This window comes from Cervus elaphus, chromosome 9 (assembly GCF_910594005.1).
Source record: "Cervus elaphus chromosome 9, mCerEla1.1, whole genome shotgun sequence".
NCBI lineage: Eukaryota > Metazoa > Chordata > Mammalia > Artiodactyla > Cervidae > Cervus > Cervus elaphus.
This window is the reverse complement of record NC_057823.1, coordinates 15,367,584-15,391,143: the sequence shown is the minus strand read 5'-3', so window position 1 is coordinate 15,391,143 and position 23,560 is coordinate 15,367,584. Positions and strand designations below refer to the sequence as shown.

At 50.2% G+C, this 23,560-nt stretch overlaps 3 protein-coding genes across 4 annotated transcripts; 1 reads left to right on the top strand and 2 right to left on the bottom strand.

Annotated features, from left to right (window-relative positions):
• Positions 1-522: 522 nt before the first annotated feature.
• On the bottom strand, positions 523-14,141 carry WDR83OS (WD repeat domain 83 opposite strand). The gene is made up of 4 exons (XM_043911374.1): positions 13,988-14,141; positions 1,584-1,689; positions 1,031-1,128; positions 523-921 (listed from the first exon to the last, which is right to left on the bottom strand). The coding sequence occupies exons 1-4, from the start codon at positions 14,035-14,037 to the stop codon at positions 855-857; spliced, it is 321 nt and encodes a 106-aa protein (XP_043767309.1). The 5' UTR covers positions 14,038-14,141; the 3' UTR covers positions 523-854.
• A 210-nt stretch (positions 14,142-14,351) lies between these two features.
• On the top strand, positions 14,352-18,493 carry WDR83 (WD repeat domain 83). 2 transcript variants are annotated; one of them, XM_043911371.1, is made up of 9 exons: positions 14,352-14,526; positions 14,610-14,730; positions 14,814-14,919; positions 15,171-15,222; positions 15,305-15,431; positions 16,777-16,844; positions 16,952-17,060; positions 17,144-17,258; positions 18,197-18,493. In XM_043911371.1, exons 1-9 carry the CDS (start codon positions 14,424-14,426, stop codon positions 18,344-18,346), a joined length of 951 nt encoding a protein of 316 aa, XP_043767306.1. In that variant the 5' UTR covers positions 14,352-14,423; the 3' UTR covers positions 18,347-18,493. The 2 variants fall into 2 exon arrangements, with proteins under 2 accessions (XP_043767306.1, XP_043767307.1); XM_043911372.1 differs by having other exon boundaries at positions 14,357-14,526; positions 15,174-15,222.
• DHPS (deoxyhypusine synthase) lies at positions 18,391-22,330 on the bottom strand. Its single transcript, XM_043911369.1, has 9 exons — positions 21,785-22,330; positions 21,063-21,227; positions 20,771-20,892; positions 20,572-20,668; positions 20,371-20,457; positions 19,839-19,944; positions 19,655-19,758; positions 18,685-18,810; positions 18,391-18,600 (listed from the first exon to the last, which is right to left on the bottom strand). Exons 1-9 carry the CDS (start codon positions 21,989-21,991, stop codon positions 18,505-18,507), a joined length of 1,110 nt encoding a protein of 369 aa, XP_043767304.1. The 5' UTR covers positions 21,992-22,330; the 3' UTR covers positions 18,391-18,504.
• Between the last annotated feature and the right edge of the window lie 1,230 nt (positions 22,331-23,560).

Here is a 23,560-nt window from a genome sequence, read left to right as displayed (position 1 = left end):
TAGGATTCTAGGATATTCCATCAGGGCTTCAGCGCTATGGTTTGCAAAGGACCTAGCTTGGCTAGGAGCAGAGGTTAATGGGGGATCTGTTTTGTCCTATGGATTGAGACGTTAAATAAAGGAATTACCCTTACACTGCTGGGGAGGGGAGACATCCATTCTTGTTCAAGAGATACCAGTGTCCTCTGGTGAGCAGTGAGAACCTGACAGGTAGGGAACTTCCTACCTTCCCCAGTCCCTACCAGTCCATCCGGTGTGCTGACATTACCCTCACTCATCTGAGAAAACCAAAGCCCAGATTCCTTAGATCAGCAGAGCTATCTGCTGAATTGTCAGAGGGCAGAGATCACGGTTCAGTCTCTGGAAGCTCGCTTGAGGCATGAGTCTTGCGAAATAAGCAAATGAACTAACCAAAAGGCTCCAGACTCGGGCCCCATCCCAGTCCTGACTGAGTGGGAAGGTGGAGCCCTTCCCTCTATTAGGACAAGCAGCCACCATGCATAGGAGAGAGGGGTCACAGAGAACAGCCCAAATGCAAAACTTTATTAATGGGTTTCAACAAGAAAATGAGTGGGTACACCTAGAAACACAGACAGCGTCTCCCCTGGGAGTAGGAAGGGTAGGAAAAGAAGGTGGGGATGGAGGGGGGTAGGCCCAGGGGATTCCTCTCTGCTCCAGCAGCCGTGGGATCCCACGGTTAGGGCCAGGTTCCCTCCGTCCAGCTGCAGGCCCAGAGACTGCCTCGCCCAGGGAAGCCCAGCACTGCAGCTGACGGCAGGAGGCTGAGCAGCCACAGGTGAGGCCTAGGGCAAGGTGGCTAGAGAGGCCCAGAACACGACCCCTCTAGGCTGACATCACCAGGGGGGCGTCATGGGCTGAGGGTTCTGCAGATATGACATCACCACGGCAGAGATGGACAGCCTGAGATGGGAGAGAGATGTCAGTCCAGGGTGGAGAGGTGGGGGTGGAGGCGGTGGGGGCGCTCCCTCCCCTCCCCCAGGAGTCCCTCCCTCCCCAGACCCAGCCTCACATGAAGCTACTCATCATCTGCTTCGTGTCCTCAGAGCTCCGGGAGTTGGCAAAGCTGATGAAGGAGCAGTAGACAGCGACCCAAGCACACCACTTCAGCTGGGAGAGGTGGGTGGACGGGTGGGTTAGGTCCAGTGAAAGGCACCCCAATGAGCCATTCCCCTACTCATTCTAATCCGTTTCACCTGGTGCAGCTCCAACCTTGATCCCCAGGAGTCCCTCAGTCTCAGGCTCCCAAAGTTAACTGCAGGTACCCACGTTCTGGTCCTACTCCCTAAACTGCATCTCTGACCCCACCATGTCCCCTCAGGCCTAAGAAGCCTGGCCCTTGACATCCCCCATCACCCTAAGGACCCCACCAAGTTGCCTTAAAGCCTCAGACCAACCTCCAATGTGCCTACCCTGACCCGGACCTCTGGCTTCACGACAGCTCTGGCTTTCTCCACTTAGCATCACCCCAGCCCTGCCCCCTTCAGTGCCGGCCCTGCTTTATTCTGAATCCAAGGCTCCCCACTGTCAGGCAGAAATATGGGGAAAGAAACAGCCCTGCCCACCTTGAGCATGAGGCCGCACATGCTGAAGATCATGCCAAGCAGGTTCATGTAGTCTGGTGTCGGATCATCCAGGGCTGGGTTACACTCACTCGGTGGGGGCTTGTACCTGCGGCAGGGTCAGGGGCACTCGACTTCTGCCCCTAGGACAGGCAGATGCTTCCCTGGGCCTCCAACCCACAATCTGAGACCCATCCCCATTGTTAAAAATAAAACCACAGGTTCAAAATGGAGTCATTTATGCTAGGCTATGCCACTAAACTGGGGCTCACTTCCTAGCCTGAATGGAGCGTCAGCCTCCTCCAGAAATGTAGTCTCTGACATTGTAATCATCCTTTTTTCTGCTTATGACTCTTTTGTCCTACCTTTAAAAACCTTTCCGTTTCTATAGCTCTTTAATGCTCCCCTCTACTTGTTAGACAAGATGTTGCCAGATTCATGAATCCTTCAATAAAGCCAATTAGACCTTTAAAATTTACTCAGGTGAATTTTGTTTTTCAAGTGATTTGGTGGCAGCAACAGGGTCCAAAGTGAACCTCTGACATTCAGGGACAAGAAGAAACCCGAGGCGGCGTGCCCGTGAATCCCCTTCCGAGTTCACTGTCTTTCTCACTATTATCTGGAGGCCGTGGTAAGTTCCTCTCAGTTCTCATCTCTGCTCTCTTTGTGTCATGCTCCCGACCTAACTGGCTTTCCAGTCAGTTCCCCATTTGTCTGAAATCACTAGTTCCATGTTGGGAGTTGCTGGCGGTTCTGACTACAGTTCCTCATTTGATTAGAAACCCCAGGCCCTTGGTTCTGTTCCCAGATTCCTTGTTGGGACGTGCTGGTGGTTTGGTTGGTCTGCAGTTCCCAATTTGTTTGGAATCAGTCCACAGTCGCCATGTAGGGTCTGCTCCTGGTTCAAGCCTTTCTCCAGCGCCAGGTTCCATGTAGGCAGTCAGTGATGGTGTGCACAGGGCCTTTTTCTTGGACAGGCCACAGTAACTGGTTATGGCTGGAGTGTTACAGTGTTCATGTCTGTCTGTCTTTGTGTAGATAAAGGCCAGCCAAGAGAGATGGGAGCATCTCTGACCCCACCATGCCCTTTAACAAGTCTACCCGTTGGCACACTTGCTTATTTTTATGACCAAGAACTATAATTCAGAAGCTGTAAATATCTACAAAAATGGCAAAGTATGACTAAAAACTACCTAGAATTACAATGGCTGTCATGGGGAAGGTTTCCCTGAGACAAGACTGCCCTTGAAAGTGAGGGTTTCAGGACTTCCCTGGCGGTCCAGTGGTTTAAGTCTTCAAGCTTCCACTGCAGGGGTTTCGGGTTCTATCCCTGGTTGGGGAACTAAGATCCTTCCTTCCATGGGGCATAGCCAAAAAAATTAAAAAAAAAAAAAAAAAGTCCTCAACCAGACAAAGCTTGCAAAACAGCAACTGTACTTCCCTGATGGCACAGTGGGTAAGAACCCACCTGTCAATGCAAAGAACACAGGTTCCGTCTTTGGTCTGGGAAGATTCCACGTGCTGTGGAGCAACTAAGCCTGTGTACCACAACCTCTGAGCCTGAACTCTAGAGCCTATGAGCTGCAACTACCGAGCCTGCGTGCTGCAACTACTGAAGCCCATATGACTAGAGCCTGTGCTCCGCAACAAGGGAAGCCATCGAAACGAGAAGTCCGAAAAGAGTAGCCCCTGCTCACTGCAACTAGTGAAAGCCTGCACAAAGCAACAAAGACCCAACACAACCATAAATAAATAAAATTTTTTTAAAAAAAGCAACAGACCTTTTATAAACCGTTCCTAGAATCTTCCCTACCCCTACTGACTGGTCTATTATTCAAACATGTGAAACAAAGAAAGATGAATCTGGCCAACTTTAAGGCATGCTTGGAAGCCCTCCTCCTATGGTGTTTCGGTTCCATATGATAGTCACCTAACCTGCTCTAGTGGCCCTGTTTGCAAGTAGATTACCTCCTGAGATTAGTGGATTGATAAACATACAGAAAAGGGGATAGGAGACCACCAGGCTGATGGAGCCAGTGACCACAGCTGAGCACTTTGAAACGACCTTAGAGTAAGACACAAGCAAAAACTCCCCAAGTTGTTGGTCTTACAGTCACAACAGCTCCAAGGCCAGAGAGCTAAAATAATGCCCTCCTAGGGGTCCACCCAGAGAAAGCAATGGCACCCCACTCCAGTACTCTTGCCTGGAAAATGCTATGGATGGAGGAGCCTGGTAGGCTGCAGTCCATGGGGTCGCTAAGAGTGGGACACGACTGAGCAACTTCACTTTCACTTTTCACTTTCACAAACTGGAGAAGGAAATGGCAACCCACTCCAGTGTTCTTGCCTGGAGAATCCCAGGGACGGGGGAGCCTGGTGGGTTGCTGTCTATGGGATCACAGAGAGTCAGACATGACTGAAGTGACTTAGCAGCAGCAGCAGCAAGGGTCCACCATCAAAACGCTGGCCCAAGGACCACTGTCTCAAATGTAATCAACTGGGACACTGGAAAAAAGATTGTCCTCAAAAAAAAAAAAAAAAAAAAGATTGTCCTCAAAGGTCTTATGCAAATTCTTCAACTTGAGTTCATCTTCAACTTCATCTATCTCCTCAGTATTCTGAGGGATTCTCTGGTAAGCTGTTATCTATAATCCCCTTAAACAGCCAAAGGGAAAATAAAATTAAATCTAATGGGAAACCTTGCCAAATTCTCGTTGATACTTATTGTTGCTGTTCAGTTCTGTGACTCTGTCAGAGCTTATCTCTGAATGCACCTGCCTCACACCTCTTGTTCCCTCTTCAGCAGGAATTCTCAAGATTGTACGCCTTCCTTTGGTCCCTCCCAGCCAGGCTATGTGCTGAGACTCTCACATGTCTTCCTGAGATGTTGTTGTTGTTCAGTCACTCAGTCGTGTCTGACTCTCTGTGACCTCATGGGCTGCAGCATGCCAGCTCGCCTGTCCTTCGCTATCGTCCAGTTTACTCAAATTCATGTCCGTTGAGTCGGTGTTGCTCTCTAACCATCCCATCCTCTGCCACCCCCTTCTCCTTTTGCCTTCAATCTTTCCCAGCATCAGGGTCTTTTCCAATGAATTGGCTATTCTCATCAGGTGGCCAAAGGAATGGAGCTTCAGCAACAGTCCTTCCAATGAATATTCAGGGTTGATTTCCTTTAGGATTGACTGGTTTGATCTCCGTGCAGTCTGGAGCTATGTTTTCACCCCCATTCCCTTAAGATGACAACTCCCTCAGAGTGAAAAAGGTTTCCTAATGGGAAAAATCTAACAAAAGTTCAGAGAGAATTTCTACCTCAACCTGTACAAATGACTCTGGGACTCCTGACTGAAAAACATTCTTTTTTGCAATGACATAGCCCCAGTCAATCTATTTAGGTAGAGCTCTCCTTTCTAACTTAAAAGGGCTAAGACATTTTGTTTCCAATGGGGACTCTACCTTAAAATTTCCTGACCAACCTGAACCAGATTTTTTATGTTCTTACAATCCGTCCTTGACAGAAAGGAGAAAGAATTCCAACAAAAGTCCCTGAATTTAATTGAGGTGTCTCAAAATCTCTGGGTTATTTCTTTCTTTATTTTGGGCTGCACCAGATCTTCATTGCTGCGCACGGGCTTTCTCTAGTTGCGGAAAGCCGGGACTACTCTCTAGCTTCGGTGGCTTCTCTTGTTGCAGAGCGCAGGCTCTAGAGCTCCAGCTTGGTAGTCGCAGTGCACGGGCTTAGTCGCCCTGCGGCATTCAGGATCTTCCTGGACCAGGAATCAAAATCCTGGACCACCAGGGAAATCCCCTGTGTATTATTTCTAACATTGACATTGGAAGAATAAAAAAAAATACAGAGTTTATAAAGATTCAGACACACATAACTAAACCTCTCCCTCAGTTACATCAAATATCCTCTGAAGCCTAAAGCCACACGAAGCCGCACACCCACAACAGAAGACCTAATGTCCCAGGGGTAATTAGGCCTGCCTGATAGTAGCCACCACAACATGCAGATCCTGCCAATCTGGAAACCTAATGGGTGAGGATGGTGATTTGTCCATAACTTAAGAGCTTCCCCCCACTCCAGCCCCAGGGGAAGGTTTCTTTTGTTTTTTAATTTTTATTGGGAGTATTGTTGATTTACAATGCTGTGTTATTTCAGGTGTACAGCAAAGTGAATCAGTTACACGTGCTCACATAGCCACTCTCTTCTCGATTCGTTTCCCATATAGGTCTTTACAGAGCACTGAGTAGAATTTCCTGGGCTACAAAGTAGGTCCTTCTTGGTTATGTGTTGTATACACAGCAGTGTGTATGTGTCAGTCCTAGTCTCCTGATTTATCCCTTCCCTCAGGAGCTTCTGCAGGCTCAGCAGTAAAGAATCCATCTGCAATGCAGGAGACACAGGTTCAATCCCTCGGTCAGGAGGATCCCCTGGAGAAGGCAATGGCAACCCACTCCAGTACTCTTGCCTGGAAAATCCCATGGACAGGGGAGCCTGGTGGGCTGCAGTCCATGGGGTCACTACAAGTCAGACACGACTGAGCGACTTCACTTTCACGCATTGGAGAAGGAAATGGCAACCCACTCCAGTGTTCTTGCCTGGAGAATCCCAAGGACGGGGGAACCTGGTGGGCTGCCGTCTATGGGTCACACAGAGTCGGACACGGCTGAGGCGACTTAGCAGCCAGTATTCTTGTCTGGGAAGCCCCATGGACAGAAAGGTCTAGCAAGCTACAGTCCATGGGGTCACAAGGAGTTGGACCAGACTAAGCAACTAAACAACAACCAGTACTTAAGGGTTATTAGCAAGTTATTCCCCTCTTCCCAGATGTCCCAAACCTGGAACACCATTTTGTCATAAACTCCAGCAAGCTCAAAACACTGTTGTGGATCTTTTTCAGCCTTTTGCAGTATCCCTATAGATTCCAACAGCTGATGTCCGTCTGCCTTAACTTGGAACAATCAGCAGTAAGCCTGGACACTCATGCCTCAAGGGTTCACTGAGGCCCCTTCTGACTTCTCTCAAGTGCTCCTTCAAGATAAGGACCCACCAGTCCCCAGGAAATGAGCTCTTTCACAACAGGTGGATGACTGCTTGCTGTGCTCAGTAACCAAAGAGGCATCCATAAAAGATTTCATTTATCTGCTTGAAAGTGATAGAAGAACTTGTCACATACTGTGGTATGGAGAGTATTTCCAGCTAAGACATGACTCGGCTTAAACTTTATGCTCATTAGAACAGACCATCTTGTGGCCTCTCAAACAGACATCTGCTTTAATCATTAAACAGACCAAAAAAAAAAAAAAAGAAAGAAATGCAGTTATCAGACTGTGCAGAATGTCCACTTTTGAAGAGGGGATAAATGTTCTTTCACCTTATTCCCACAATACCAATATACCAATTCCTTTGAATATGAGGTTCCCTTCCGTTCTCTAAGGTCATGCTGTCTTGCTGTGTATGTGCTAATCTGTCTCTTGAAACCTTGAAGCAATGTCCCGGTTGTGTCTGATGTTTGTTCTTTGTTCGGACAAGACAGAACTGTGCTTCAGGCATCCAAATGGAGCCGGGTGGCCACGTTAATGCATCAATGAGGACTTGAATTTTCTGAACTGTATCAAATTTAACCACACCACCAGCTATTCTCAAGACAGTATCTGCTAGCAGCTGCTAACTGCAACCTTATGGTCTCAACATCTCCCCTTGTAACTATACAGTCACTTCAAACCCCAACGAATCCTTGCCTAACAAGCACTCTTATATCTTGCCAGCTCTATTATATTCCTTTTTTTTTTTTTTGACCATACCTGCAGGCGTGCAGAACTTCCCTGACCAGGGATAGAAGAACCCTTGCCCCCTGCAGTGGAAGCACAGTCTTAACCACTGGACCACCAGGGAAGTTCCAATTATAATTCTTGACAAACAAGTTATGTAACTGCAGTTTTTGCCTGAATAAGCCTCTGCCATACTGTAGTCCAGCAAAATACAATTCAAGTGCTTATGAATCTGTGTTTCCTGGGCCATGGGCTTCCGTTTGGCTTAGATAAAATTCTTATTATAGGTTGCTTATTGATTATTTCAGTTGACAAAAGGAACATAAACTCTCCAAGGGAAAATTACAATTATCTGTAGGTAATGTTCATTACCTAGTGCTGAAGGAAGCCAGCCATCTCCAACAAGGATCAGGCTAATCCAAGAATTTCCTAGGCCTACAACTAAGCGAGAGCTATGTGGATTTCTAGGCTTGATTGGCCCCTGTCGACTACGGGCGCCTAATTTCTCTGTATTCATTTCCCCACCCAATGACCTCACTACACTTCTAGTCCCTCAGCTCCTTTCCAGGGAAGATAAACATAAGTAGGCTTTTCTGAAGACTAAAACAGGTGCTGTAAGAACCACCAGCCCTAGACCTACCTAATTATTCAAGACCTTTCCCTTTATTTGTGCATGAAAGAAATAACCAAGCCCTGGGAATGCTCACACAAGAGCATAGCAATAAACCTAGCCTGTTTCTTATCACAGCATGTAACTGGATTCAGTTGCCAGTGCCTATACCAACTGTCTTGGGTTACAGCTGCAACTACAAAGTTAGTAGAAGCTTCAGCTGATCTAGTCTGAGGTAACAGCATTTATTCACAGACTCCTCATGCTGTCCAAAGTCTTCTTAACTCTTGGAACTTCTCTGGTGATCCAGTGGCTACGACTCTGTGGGTCCACTGCAAGCAGCCTGGGTTCAATCCTTAGTCAGGGAATTAGATCCCACATGCCAAAACTAAAAGATCCTGTATGCTGCAACTAAGACCTGGAGTAGCCAAATAAATAAGTAAGTAAATAAATAAATAAATATATGCAGAGGGGGCATCTCCTGGTCTCCTAAATGTATTAAAAAGGCAAACAAAAAAACCAGTCTTCTTAACTCTGAATTGACTCAACATTTCTCTACCAGCAGATTAACCTTCTATGAGATCCTTTTGCTTCCTCCACTTATGCAACATCTTAAATGTTGCAACACCTTTAACTTGCTACATCACTACCCCTACTGACAAAGATGAGCCCCTTAACTGTCAGGTAAGAACATCCTGATATAATCTTGTTTGCTGATGGCCCATACTCTAAAATGAAAATGAAAAAGGGACACCTTGTTCCCAAACTGATAATGCTATTACTAACCATTATGAATTACTTGAAAAGGAAACTTCCCATACTTGAAAGCGGCCCAACAAGCAGAGTTCCATACCCTTACCAGAGCCTGGCAATTATCAGATAATAAACTGTTAATATTTATACCAAGAATCAGTATGCCTTTGGGATCATCCATGATTTGGAGATGTTATGGAAACAAAGGGGTTTTCTGAAGTCCTCTCGGGCCCCCATCAAAAATGGGCAACAGGGACTTCCCACATGGTCCTGCCAATGCAGGGAACATGGGTTAGATCCCTGGTCCTGGAAGATCCCACATGCTGTGGGGCAACTAAGCCCACACTCTAGAGCCTGTGTTCCGCAACAAGAGAAGCCGCCACAATGAGAACCTGAGCGCAGCAACCAGAGAGCAACCTCTGCTCATCGCAACTAGAGGAAGCCTGCGCACAGGATCCCGGGCAGCCAAAAATATAAATTAAAAAAAAAAAAATTTTTTAAGGCAACAAGTAAACTACTGTCTTACTTCCTGAAGGTAAGAAATTACCTGTCATTAAAGTTGAGACTCACACTTAAAAGACTGAACCAGAGTTCAGGAAATGCCCTAGTTGAGCTTCATGCAAAGACAGCAGCAAGAGTCTATAAATATCATGGCACTGAGAATTCCCTGGCAGCCCAGTGGTTAAGACTCGGCACTTTCCTTGTGGTGACCTGGGTTCAATCCCTGGTTGGGGAACTAAGTTCTGGCTTACAGAGCAGTAAAAAATAAATAAGTATTATGGCACAGATGGATGAAGACCATTCTGCCTCAGCAAAACATGACCCCTCATTGCCAGACCCTGGCCATCTTGATGTCCTTGTAACATCAGTCTGTTCCTGAACAGAGAAATTAAGATGGGCAAACAATAGTTGTAAATTAGATAAACATTCAGGGCTATGGGAAACCCAAGATGGCCACGTGGTTCTTCCCAGCTCCTTGACAAATCTCGTTTTTCAGTTTTTGCATTCCTTCACCCATCACAGTGCATTTTAAGATGACTCAAATGACAAATAGACATGGGTGGGGAGACAAAATTACAAAAGCAGTTTACACCAATGTTTGACCTGTCAAGTCTATAATCCTGGAAAAACTATCGTGTTCCCAGAGGCCTCAGACCTCCCCTCTCTGGACCTTCTGAGCACCTACAGCTGGACTTTATCCAACTGCCACCCAGTAAGGGTTATCAATATGTTCTTGTTACTCTACACATGCTTTCCTAATGGGTTGAAGTCTTCCCTTGTCACAAGGCTAATGCCCTCACAACGGCAAGGAAACTGTTAGAAGATGTGGTTCCAACTCAGGGTCTACCTCCCACAATCTTCAGGGACTGAGGCAACCACTTCAGTGGGCAAATCCTAAAAGCCTTAATGAAAACCTTGCAGACTCCTTGGAATTATCACTCTCCTTTTTACTTATCATCAGGCAAGGTAGAAAGAACTAATGGGATCCTCGAAAACCTCTAAACTGCTTAAACTACTGAACTCCCTTGGCCTAAGGTATTGCCTCTGGCCATGACAACTGTTCCCAGTACCCTCTCTGAAAACATACACTCACTCCACATGGAACAGTCACCAGTAGACCAATGTCCATTGGTATACAACTTTCTGCTGATCCCTTGCTATCTAACATTAATAGGACCAGCTACTGTAAGTCTTTCATGTCTTATGCTATCATTAACAGGTTTAAGAAAGAAGCCTTCCCAGATCCCAACTCAAAGGATCCTGTTGGTCACACACTGGAGCCTGCTGACTGAGTATTATGAAGACATCATCAGAGGAAGACAGCCCTCAAGCCCCATGGGAAGGGACCTTACCAAGTGCTCCTGACCACTGACAAAGACCACAAAATGAGAAGGCGCAGAGCCTTTGGTACACATTTCATAGCTAAGGAAAGCTCCATCAGACATCTAGTCCTAAACAGACGCTGGAGACCTCTGAATCAAACTGATGAGGAAGAGAAGTAGTTGCCGTCAAGGTGGACTGCTTCTGTGCCAGACACCGGATCAAGACCATACGTTAACTAGACTGAAACCCTTCTTCCTTTTTCTTTTTTTACTCTGGTTTTCACCTGGAAAGATGATGTTCTCACCCTTATCACCCAGGCCATTGCTGAGGAAAGTATGCTTTCAGACCGCTGGATTTGTCATTAAATATTCCAATCTGGGGGCTTCCCTGGTGGCTCAGTGGTAAAGAATCCGCCTGCCAATGCGGGGCACACAGGTCCAATCCTTGATCCAGGAAGATCTCCACATGCTGCAGAGCAGCTAAGCCTGTGGACCACAATTAATGAGCCTGGGCTCTAGAGCCTAGGAACCCCAACTACTGAAGTCCGCATGCCTAGAGCCTGTGCTCCACAACAGAAGTCACTGCAATGAAAAGCCCTTGCACTGCAACCAAGAGAAGCCCCCCACTTGCAGCAATTAGAGAAAAGCCCACACAGCAACAAAGATCCGGCACAGTCTTAAATAAATAAATAAATAAAATTTAAAAATTCCAATCTGAGACTTCCCTGGCAGTCCAGTGGTTAAGACTCTGCGCTACCACTGCAGGGAGCAGTGGGTTCAATCCCTGGCCGGGGAACTAGAATCTCGCATGCCACACTGCACAGCCAAAAACAAAACAAAAAAATTCCAATCTATCCATGATGCTAGAGACCTCCTGGTCCTGCTTGTGACCAGTTTTTCTTCTATTCTCAATGTCACAGGAAACGACAATCAAACCCGCTAAAAGTTTCTTATGCAATTCAACTTTCACAGCCAGAACAACCTATACCTTGTTTTTGCCTTTCTCCCGTCATAACCATACATACTCAATTAGACACAATTAACTAGTAAATCTCACTGCACTTGCACCCCCACATTCTCGTGATAATCTAGATCAGATCTGCCCCTACTCACTAAGAGATCTCACCAACTGCACCTATCTTTGCAAGGTGTTTGGAGCAACACATTATTTCAGGCTGGGAATTTCAGCTATTCCCAAATGTAATGAAAACCTGACTGACATCTGGCTTGAATGGGTAAATGCAGTAATCCCTGTGAATGAATCCATTAACAGTACCCCGCTAATGGAAATGGTCTATGCCCCCATAGGGTCTGTCTTTGTTCATAATGGTTATCATTCTCCTTCAGCCTCTGAATGCCTAGATAGCCAGTGCACAGAGGGCAATGCCTCTTAGGTTATTGAACTGGGCTCCTAACTTTCCACAAGGGAACTAAGACACCTCATTGGTCAAGTCCCCTGGATTTACATCATGAACTTAAAAAGAATGATGAGGATTTCGTGACTCAGGATTCGTGTCCTTTGGCAAGGCCATCAGCCCAAGAAAGATCCTTAGATTCTCTGGCCAAAGTTGTTCTTTTGTAACAGAACAGCCCTTGATGAGGGGCTTACCTTGTAGCTCAGACAGTAACGAATCTGCCTGCAACACAGGAGACCCAGTTCAATTCCTGGGTCGGGAAGATCCCCTGTAGATGAGAATGGCAACCCATTCCAGTATTCTTGCCTTGAGAATTCCATGGATAGACCATGGGGTCACAGAGTCAGACACAACTGAGCGACTAACACACAGTCCTTGTTTATCTTTTAGCTGAGCAAGGCGTGTCCATGCTGTGGTCAATACCACCTGCTACACTGGATTACCCCTTCTGGGGAAGCTGAAACTCAGTTACAAAAGATCACTGAGCAAGCCAGCTTGCGTAAGAAGGTGACTCCCTCAAGGCGAATTTTCTTTTCTTTTTTTTCTAAACCAGGGATTAAAGCCTTGCTCACTGCACTGGAAGCACCAAGTCCTAACCAGCGTACCACCAGGAAAGTCCCAGTGGGAACTCTCTTTCATGTATTTGATTTTGCCTGGTTTCAATCCTGGAGAGCATGGCTCCAAAGTGCACTCCAAACATTGCTAATTATCCTGCATATTATAATCATAATAACCTCCTTAGTACACTGCATTAGGCAGCATATGAAAAAGCAAAGACATTACTTTGCCAACAAAGGTCCGGCAAAGTAATGGTTTACTTCTAGTCAAAGCTATGATTTCTCCAGTAGTCATGTATGGATGTGAGTTGGACTATAAAGAAAGCTGAGGACCAAAGAACTGATGCTTTTGAACGCTGGTGTTGGAGAAGACTCTTGAGGGCCCCTTGGACTGCAAGGAGATCCAACCAGTCCATCCTAAAGGAAATCAGTCCTGAATATTGATTGGAAGGACTGATGCTAAAGCTGAAACTCCAATACTTTGGCCACCTGATGCGAAGAACTGACTCATTGGAAAAGACCCTGATGTTGGGAAAGACTGAAGGCAGGAGGAGAAGGGGATGACAGGGATGAGATAGTTGGATGACATCACCGACTGGATGGACATGAGTGTGAGCAAGCTCTGGGAGTTGGTGATGGACAGGGAAGCCTGGTGTGCTGCAATCCATAAGGTCACAAAGGGTTGGATATGACTGAGCAACTGAACTGAATGCACTGTATTCTCTCAAAAGCTTTAAATGCTTAATCACAGTCACTAATCATCAAGCAAAAGATCTCCCCATGACTAGAACATCAGAAAAGTAACAAGAGAATAACCAACTCAGAGACTGTGAACCTGAAGCCAGCAAGGACCTGTGACTATCACAGGGGTTAACTATGGATAGCATGCAAAAGAACAACAAAAACTGAGAGAACCTCAGAGTAGCAGCTGAGAGTGGCGCTCATGCCTTAAGTTTTGATCACATCTCTCAGACAGTCTGATTGGGAGAGGGGAGGAGGGAAGAGAGAGAAGATTGTTAAAAAGAATACCACAGGTCCAAAAATTTGTACTTGGCCAAGCCACCAAATCGGGGCTTAACATCTAACCTAACAGAAGCTTCAACTTTCTCCAGAAATGCTCTTAATCGGTCAGTCAGGAATTTTCTGGTCAGCACCAATGAGGCAGTCTGTCACATGGATTCTCTCCCGTCTCCATCCTTCAAAAGGAAAATGGGGTAACCCCCACCTATCAAGACCCTTTTCTCCCCAAAAGGAAACTAGTCTAATCTGAAATCGTCCTTTTTTCTGTTTATGACTTCCTTGTCCTGCCTTTAAATAACCTTTTCCTTTCTATAGCTCTTTAGCGCTCCCCTCTACTTGCTATATGGGATGTATATAGCAATTTATGATTCATTTGGTAAAGCCAATTATATCGTTAAAATTTACAGCTGAATTTTTTTTCTTGTTTTAACACCATGACAACTAAGAGCCTCACCTCAGCACTTTGTTGGGCCTCCGTGGGTCCGACATATTGTTCGCGGACATAGCGAGTCAGAAGTCGCGCCTCTTCCGCTGCGGGAATCGCAGCTTCCGGCAGCTTCCAGCTTGGAAACACAGGGTAGTTTTTAGAGTAACACTCTCAGCCCTCGCGCCTCCGTTCCTACCGACGGTTACCGGAACTCCCCCCAGCCAGGGGATAGAGAATTCGGAGGAGCCAAAAATGCTCCTAGGAGACCAGAAGTGGGGAAAGAAACTGGGAAGCTGGAGACAAGTTTCAGTGTTTCCAACACTATCTCCAAAAAGCCTAAATGTAGAACCCGGAAGTGAGAAGTAGGAAGTAGACTATGGAGGACAATAATAAGGTTACACCCTCCCAGGGCAAGGAATGCTTCCGTGCCGGCGCGTGTAAGGTGGCGAGGAAGGGAAAGGCGATGGCTTTCCCTGAGCCAAAACCGCGGGGCCCGGAGCTGCCGCAGAAACGGTTGAAGACGTTGGACTGCGGGCAGGGGGCGGTTCGAGCTGTGCGATTTAATGGTGAGCACCCTGATCTTCTTTCCGAGCCCTCCTCCCGCCTCCTAAGGTCGGCGGCCCAGTAACCCCCGCCTGGTGTTCCCCAGTGGATGGCAATTACTGTTTGACTTGCGGCAGCGACAAGACCCTGAAGCTGTGGAACCCGCTGCGGGGGACGTTACTGCGGACGTACAGCGGCCACGGCTACGAGGTGCTGGATGCGGCTGGGTGAGCCGGGGGCCAAGGCGGGATCGGGGCGCTGAGGCCAGGAACAGAAGTAGATGCTAAATTTTCTGTGCTCTGCCTTCTAGCTCCTTTGATAACAGCAATCTTTGCTCTGGAGGTGGGGACAAGGCAGTGGTGCTGTGGGATGTGGCGTCGGGGCAAGTCGTGCGGAAATTCCGGGGCCACGCAGGGGTGAGTGCAAGCAAGAAGGGGACTCATTGAAGCAGATCTGAATTTGCAAGTGGGTGGTAACAGGGATCCGCCTCCCCCCGCAGTTACAGCGCAAGGATCCTTCCCCATGGCCCGCACTTCATCAAGCCCCATCCTTGCAGTCCCCCCCCCCAACTCTTTGATCTCCCCTACCCTTAACTTTTTTCCCTTGCTTTAACTTGCACTGGGAACCCTGCTTTTGTCCTCAACCTCTAAGCGCAGTTCCTGTTTAGCAGAAGGTGAACACAGTACAGTTTAATGAAGAGGCCACAGTTATCCTGTCTGGTGAGTCCAGGGCTTTGTCGGGTGGGCCCAGGAGACTGCCTCTGCCCCCTAAACCTAATCCACCTTCATGCTGGCCTTACAGGCTCTATCGATTCCACCATCCGCTGCTGGGACTGTCGCTCTCGGAAACCTGAGCCAATACAGACACTGGATGAAGCCAGAGATGGTATATCCAGCGTGAAGGTGTCAGACCATGAGGTCCTCGCAGGGTGAGTGGGACCAGGACCTTGTCGCTCGCCAGGTGCCACTGAGGTTCACAGCTGTCTCTGTGCTTGGATTAAAAAATCTACTCTCCTCATTGTGCTGTTAAGGCCCTGCATGGTCTGGTCTCTGTTGTGCTCTCCGCTTTTATGTGGTTGTTGTTGAGACGCTAAGTCTTGTCCAACTCTTTTCGACCCCATGCACGGTAGCACTCCAGGCTTCCCTGTCCTTCTCTGTCTTCCGGAATTTGCTCAAACTCGTGTCCATTGAGTCAGTGATGCCATCTAACCCTCTCATTCTCTGTCGTACCCTTCTCTTGCCCTCAATCTTTCCCAGCATCACGGTCTTTTCCAATGAGTCGGCTCTTTGCATCAGGTGGCCAAAGTATTGCAGCTAATTTCTGTTAAATGTGCCACACATGCTTCCATTCTGGGACCGACATGCAATTGCTCTTTCTCCACCTGGACTGTTCCTATACTACTTAGAGTGTGTCTGAGCACCTCCTACAGGTTCCATTTCTAGTCACTGAGCGTATAGCAGTGAACAAGATAGAAAAACAAGGAAAACCCCTGCCTACATAGATTTGACAATCTAGCTGCAGAAGACAATTTAAAAAAAAAAAATTCCCATGCAGGGCTGCCCAAGTGTTGCCACAACCTGAGGGAGTGCTGATCCCACCACTGGGGGTGTTTGGACTCCTTGGCCTGTCAGCCCACCCAGTTCCCACATATCGCCCCCTTGAACTGAACATGGTTGGCTCCTTTCTCAGCCTCAAATCTCAATTCCAGTGTCACCTCCTCAGGGAGCTGATGCCCCTCAGTCACCGAGGTTCCACGTTGGCAGCAAGTGCTCCTGGCTTGGTAGCAGCTGTGTGCCAAGTCTCCGCACAGGGTCTGACCCAGAGAAGGAGCTCAGTAGAAAGCAGAAACAGATGGAATGGGACTTGATTGGCCCTTAGGTCTGAGTCTTAAAGCCATTGTCTTAGAATTTCACTTTTTTTTTAATATATTTATTTTTAATTTACTTATTTGGCTGCATTGGGTCTTAGTTGCAGCATGTTTGATCTAGTTCCCTGACCAGAGATTGAACCCAGGTGCCCTGCATTGAGAGCTCAGAGTCTTAGCCACTGGATCACCTGGGAAGTCCCAGAATTTCACTCTTGAATTCACTTCAGTGTATGTTTTCCGTGGCTGATCCTAAACATGAGGTGACAGTGAAGGGTACTGGGAAGGATAGGTGCCAGCCTTGCCCTCGGGGCCCTGGCCAGGTGAAGAGGCTACAGGGACACCAAAGCTGGAGCCCTGGACCTACCGGCCCCTGCGGTGCTTCAGCTGCAGCCACCCTGTCTTGCAGTTCCGTAGACGGCCGGGTGAGGCGCTATGACCTGAGGATGGGGCAGCTCTTCTCAGACTACGTGGGCAGTGAGTGTGGCTGGTGCGGGGGGGGGGGGGGGGGGGGGGGCGGGCAGGGAAGGTGGGGACAGCCCAGGGGACCCCAGCCTGACATGCCTGCCCTCCCCTCCCCCCAGGCCCCATCACCTGCATCTGCTTCAGCCGGGATGGCCAGTGCACCCTGGTGTCCAGCCTAGACTCCACCTTGCGGCTTCTGGACAAGGACACAGGGGAGCTGCTGGGCGAGTGAGTCCTCAGAGTCGTGGGGCCCCTCCCCCACCCCCAGTAAAGCCCGCCCCAACCCCCACTCTGACTCCACTCACCCCCAGGTACACGGGCCATAAGAACAAGGAGTATAAGCTGGACTGCTGCCTGAGCGAGCGCGACACACATGTGGTCAGCTGCTCTGAGGACGGGAAGGTGTTCTTCTGGGACCTGGTGGAAGTGAGCCTCCCCACCCCCACTCCACGCCGGGGTGCCTGCCCTGTCCTTCCCTGAGTCACTGTCAGGCCTGAAAAGGGGGGTCGGGGGGGCTAGAAGGAATGAGAGAATGAAGAAAGAAGGGCAGTCCTGGCAAAGGGCACGGTGTGGCGCCCATGCATCGGTCAGGAAATGGAAGGGCTGTGGATGGCAGTGGTGGCAGCGGGATCCAGGTCAGGCGGGGCCACTGGGAATGACCCTCGGGGAGGCGGCTGATGGTGGCATCTCACCCCAGGTGAGATGGGGCTGTAGTCGTTCAGGAAATCTGAGCCACATCTGAGCATCCCCATGGTTTCCCGCCCTGTAAGCTCTGTCATGTGTCTCAGCCTGGTGGGGGTGTCAGAATGGGAACTGACCAGCCGGGCTTCATGGGGTCAGGGCTGGGGCTTGGCCACAGAAGTAAGCCCCTAAAAGGATGAAGGAACTGGAGGGCCCTGAAGAGTTGAGGAGCCAGCTCTCCCTTTGGGAACTAAGGAGGCACCAACGTTTTGCCTACTTCTCGAGGGTCCAGGACTGGCACATGAAGGGGAGGGCACATGAAAGGACATTTTGCAGATGGAGAGAGGAACCTGATACGTTGAGGCCATGACTGCAGGGTAATAAAAGGAGTGAGCATTGAGGCTGTCAGGTGGGCTGGTGGAGCCCAGATGGCAATCTCTGGGCACAGTCTAAAGGCAGAGCCAAGAGGATTTACTTACAAAAGGATTTGAGATGTAAGAGGGAGATCCAAGGTGTTTGACCTGAGCACCTGGAAGGACAACTGACTGGCGGGCTCAATGTGGGACGGATTAAGTTTGCAATGTCTGGGAAGCAATTAGAGGCATTATAATGGAAACCAGGGGAGAGGCAGCCAAGAGGAGGGGGACACCCTGATGACCACTGCCAACCCCCGCACTCCACAGGGTGCCCTGGCGCTGGCCCTGCCTGTAGGTCCTGGTGTGGTGCAGTCGCTGGCCTACCACCCCACGGAGCCCTGCCTGCTGACCGCCATGGGGGGCAGCATCCAGTGCTGGCGGGAGGAGACCTACGAGGCTGAAGGTGCCCCAAGCTGAAGCCAGGGGACCCACTGCCAAGGACAGAGACACAGCCTAAGGAGGACCACTGAGATCATTTATTCTAGACATGCTGCTGACCAAGGAGTGGGGCTGGGTCTGCAAACTAATAAATAGGGGAGGGGGCGAGGCTTCCCTGGGGCTGCACCATCCAGTGTTCAGTCCTCATTCTTCTCCGGCGTGAAGGCATCTACCTTCTGGGCAAAGGTTTCAGCCACAAGCAGCGGGAAGACCAAGGAGGCGTCAGCATAGACCTATGGAGGGGACCCAGGTGAGCCAGGGGATCCACAGCTGCAGCCTAGGAGAGCCTGTGCTCCAGCTGGCTGGCCAACCCTCACCTTGACAGGCTGTGCATCCATCCGGATCTTGCCCCATGAGACAGCTTCATCTGGCCGGGCGCCTGAGTCAGAGCCATCAAACTCCTGGGCAGTGTTGATGTAGACGGCATAGTCAGCACCATTCCTCTGTGGGGAGGGACAGAATGGGCTGGTAAGCCAGATTCAGACTTCAGGGCAGGGCACTGTAGCTAAAGGCAGAGGGATGTGTCCCAGATACAGGAAGCCCTTGGTGGCCTTGACTCCAAGGGAAGAGCTCCGTGTCAATACCTGGGCCAAGTGGGGATGTCATGGGATGCTGGGCAGTGGGCAGCATTGCTCCAGACTCACATCCTAGGTAGCAAGATCCCACCCACATCTGCCAGAGAAGACCTCTGCACCTCTTCCCTCTCTATGGTCCCCACCCCAGTCCCACTGTCTGTTCCCCCCGCAGCAGCTAGAGGGAGTCTGTGAGCGCCTGAGTGGCCCTCAAGGCCTTGCACTTTGCGCCTGTCACCTCTGGCCTCACCTCCTCTCACTCTCCCCTTCACTGGCCTCCAAGATGTGCTTACATCAGGCACCTCAGAACCTTTGCATTGGCCAGTCCCTCTGCCAGGAACTCATCTCACACCCATCCCCTAAGATAACCACATGGTTCGTGGGGAGCAACCCCTGAAAAACCTCTGCTCACAGGTCACACTTCCTAGGAAGCTTCCCCTTCTCTGAATAGCATGCCTTTCTCCTGCCCTCTCGTCGTCATCCCTGGTCTTTCTTTGTAGCCAATACTGCCACCTGATATACATGTCACCTTGTCACTGGTTTGCTCTTCATCTCCCCCACTAGAGCATCAGATCCAGGAGGGCAGGCATCTTGGCCTCTCTAGTCCACAACTGTTTCTCAGCACATGGCATGGTCCTAGTACACAGGCCTGTCTGCACAGCAGGCACGAGTACCACCCCCCACCAGGGACCACACAGCCTGCATCCCTGCTCACCATGAGGTTGGCATTGGCGATGTGGTGCTTGACCAAGCCTCCACCCAGGATGATCATCCCCGTGCGCTTGGCAAAGATGGCCTGTGTGTTGATGAGCCTGAGGTCTGGGGGAGAGGGCTGAGTCAGGCCACCACAGGCCCAAGCAGCCCTCCTCCCTTGCTCCTCTGGGGCCTTAACATCTTACCCTCAACAATGTCCAGGACCAGACCTGGGTTCTTATAGGAGTGGAAGAAGATCATGTCACCCAGCGAGCCATCTGTTAGTGCCGGGCTCAACACAGGAATGTGGTTCTAGGAAAGAGCAAGACAGGAGGGCGGCTGGATCTAAGCCCTGTAGGGGCAGCCTGCAGGCATTTCCTCCTCTGCCTGATTCTAGGCAGGGTGCTTAACTTCACTTGGCCCTGGCACATGAAGAATGGTAGTTCTTGTTTTTCTGATTGCTGGACCCCAGAGCCTCTGAGGAGCATGGGGCCCTCCAACAGGCCCCATGGGAGCTGCTAAGTATTGCCCAACTACTTCCCAGCAGTCTAGGAGTAGAGCCAGAATACCAGATCCACAGTCAATAGCTGTGGGACTTAAGACAAACTGCCTAACTGCTCTGTTTCTGAGGCTCCTTATGTAGAAGCAGGGATGAGGAGACTAGTACCAACTATCCAGGTGGCTGTGAAAAGCAACACATGCCAAAGCCTGGCATCTTTGCCCCTGCCAGTCCCTCACCTTCTGGGCCCAGTAATACACGGACTCTGGGTTGTTTATCTCCTTGCCAAGCCGGGCGATCATCTTGGAAGGTGTCCACTTCACACCCTAGGAGGAGGGAGACATCGGCTTCAGGCAGTGGCGCCTCCCCTGATACCCACCATGCCATCAGCAAACCCATCCCCCTGCCCTGCCCCCAGCCCCAGGTTGCTCCAGCTTCACCTCTGTGTTCTGCTCCAGCACCATCTGGTCCAGAATGGGCATCAACCAGTCCTCAAACTTGCAGTAGTTGTCATTGGGCACCAGCAGGTTTCCAATCCTGAGGACAGAAGGTGTATGGACATCAGGGCCCAGGACCCTCAGTCTGCCTCCCTTACCCAGCACCACTCAGCACCGTCCCCCCCCCCCCCCCCCCCCCCACCTGTTGATCCCATTCTCACGAAGCTCCTTCCCCCTGAGGCTGAACTCGCCCAGGTATGTGGGCGCCAAGCACTTGATGAAATCCTCCTCCACACCGCCAGCTGTGGTCACCAAGACGTCCACCTGCAGCCACAAGGCAGTGAGGTTATCCCAAGCAGAACCAACCCTCATCCAGTGACCCCTGTGGGGAGCTCTGCTGCAAAACAAAACTGACCCACATCTCCCTATCTCACTTAAATGACCAATCTTATTGACCCAGAGAGCCCAAGGCCACACCCCCCACCAGGTCCCACCATGTTGTGCTGCACGAGGTAACGGATAGTCTCACGGATGCCTGAACTGATGAGGTTGGACGTGTAGCCCAGGAAAATGGTGCAGCCGGTGAGTGGGCGTCGGCTCTGGGTCAGGTCTGCATGTTGGTCTTCATCCTCAGATAGCGGCTCGAGTTTCTTCTCTATCTAGGTAAGGGCAGGGTCGAGTTAACCTCTGGCCCCAAATTCCACCCCAAGGACCCCCGGTGGGTTTCGGCGTCAGACTCCCCGCCCAGGCTCTGCCCACTCAGGGACAGGGAACCACTTCTACCTGGAACAGGGGAAGGAACACCTCGGTGTAGGTTCCGCCCTGTTCATAGCCCAAGTCTCAGGTCACATGCTTAGGCTTTGCCCCTTTTCAGGAATCCGAGAGCATCACTTTTTCAGGCCCGACTCCTCTCCCCACCGGAAAAAGCAAACCCAAGCTCAGGTCCGGCCAGGTCTAACGGTCCTCCTCCAATTCCTCCCTCAAATGCACTCTCTAGCCCAGGCTCCGTCCCTTCCATAATACTTTCACCCGTTGCCTATAACGCCCGCTCCCCGCCCCAGAAACAGTCCGAACCACTCCCCAGCACAAAAAACTCCCGGGCCCCATACTCTCTCCCACTATTGGACGAAGTACACACCTCCCAGAGAAGTCCCGCCCCCAGCTGCCGCAGAGTGCCACTGGAGGCCACGCCCCCCCCCAACCCAGGAAGTCTCACCATGGCGTTGACTTGCTGTACCGCGCGCCCGAAGTTGGTGGCCTGGAAACCAGTGGTGCTGAACGCCTCTAGCAGCGCGCGATAGTCCACGCCGCGGTTGAAGTCGTAGCCCCGGACCTGCGCGCTCTCGGACGGCAGTGCCGAACTGTGCTTCAGCACGGCGGCCAGCGCCGCCGCAGGCACCTCCCTCTCCCGGGAACCCTCCATGGTCCTGCAGCTGCACTCTCAAATCAGAGCCGCCCCAAGCCAGCCCCCTGGCGGTCTCGAACTGCGCTAGGCCCCGGCACGCACTTCTGTAGGAGACTCTTAAGGCCTGGGGAAAACCTGGGAGGGCCGGAAGTTGTATAATCACATGACCTGCCGCGCCCGGAATCCAGGGCGCGGCCATCTTGTCTTGTACAGTCCGTAATACGGAAGCCGCGAGGAGTCATTATTTGTATTCCATGTGTTCCCAGCCGCCGAAGAATGATTTTTACTTTTACTGCCGCCTGCTGGAAACCCGCCGCGTTGCGTGGAGCTTGCCAGTTGGTGTCTACCCTCTCAAAGAGAATGGTTTCTTGAACGTTGCTGTTAGAATTCGAATCACCAGGAGGTATCAGACAGTTTCTGCCTCGAAGAGTCTCTCGTCAAATAGAAAAATCGCTGTTGGTGTCTTGCAAGTCTCCGGAGCCTCCATATGCGGCATAACCCCTGGTCTTCTGTCTCTGGCAGCTGAGCTGCCACATCCCTCTGAGAAGTCTTCCTTGACCTTCCTCTGGGTAAGGGATCCAGGGCTGACATCTCTTTCCTTCTAGCGAGCCTTTGAGATGCTGGAGGATGGGGTCTATAATCTCATGGGTCCTCCTAACCATGCATAGGGTTTAGTCCAGTGAGACCCCTGTAATCACTCACTCTACAATTTATGGAGTCTACACTATACACTGTGTGCTTCCCTGGTGGCTCAGTGGTGAAGAATTCATCTGCCGATGCAGGAGACACGGGTTTGACACCTGGGTCGGAAAGCTGCCACCTGCCTCCGAGCAACTAAGCCCATGTGCCACAACTATTAAGCCTGTGCTCTAGAGCCTGGGAGCCGCGACTACTGAAACCCACGTGGCCTAGAGCCCATGCTCTGCAAGAAGAGAAGCCACCACAATGAGAAGCCTGCACACCACAATGAAGAGTACCCAGAGGCCGGGTAGCAATGATGTAGAAATATTCCAGCACAGCCAAAAATAATAACTTTTTTTAGAAAAGCCCTCTTACTGTGGCTTCCCAGTAAGAGTAATAGTTGGACTCTTCCCTGTGGCCTAAGAAAGCACTGACTTGCCTACCCTCATCCCCTACCACTTGTCCCCACTCACTTTTCTGCAGCTCCACTGACCTGACTGATCTAGAGCCCACCAGGCTCTTTCCTGACCAAGGGGCAGTGTACTTGCTGTTCTCTCTGCCTGGAACACCTGCTTCCCCAGCTTGTCCTCCTCTGGGCCTCAATCCGAATGTCACCTCCTCCAAGAGCCCTGCCCTGATTGCTCTTACCTTGCTTTTGTTATTTTTCACAGTACACGATATAGTCTGTTTGCTGTTGTTCATCCCTCCCTGACTAGAGCAGCAGCTCTGTGAAAGCAGGATCTTGTCAGGTTTCACTGCTGTTGTCTTCACTCTCTGCAGTGCCAGGCACGCATTGGGATCTTAGCAAAAACGGATGCAACACACACAAAGACGTCAGGGTGATCCGTGAAGAAAGGAGGAGCGGTTGAAAAGGATTCAGAGAGGACAGAAGGTTCCAGACCAGGC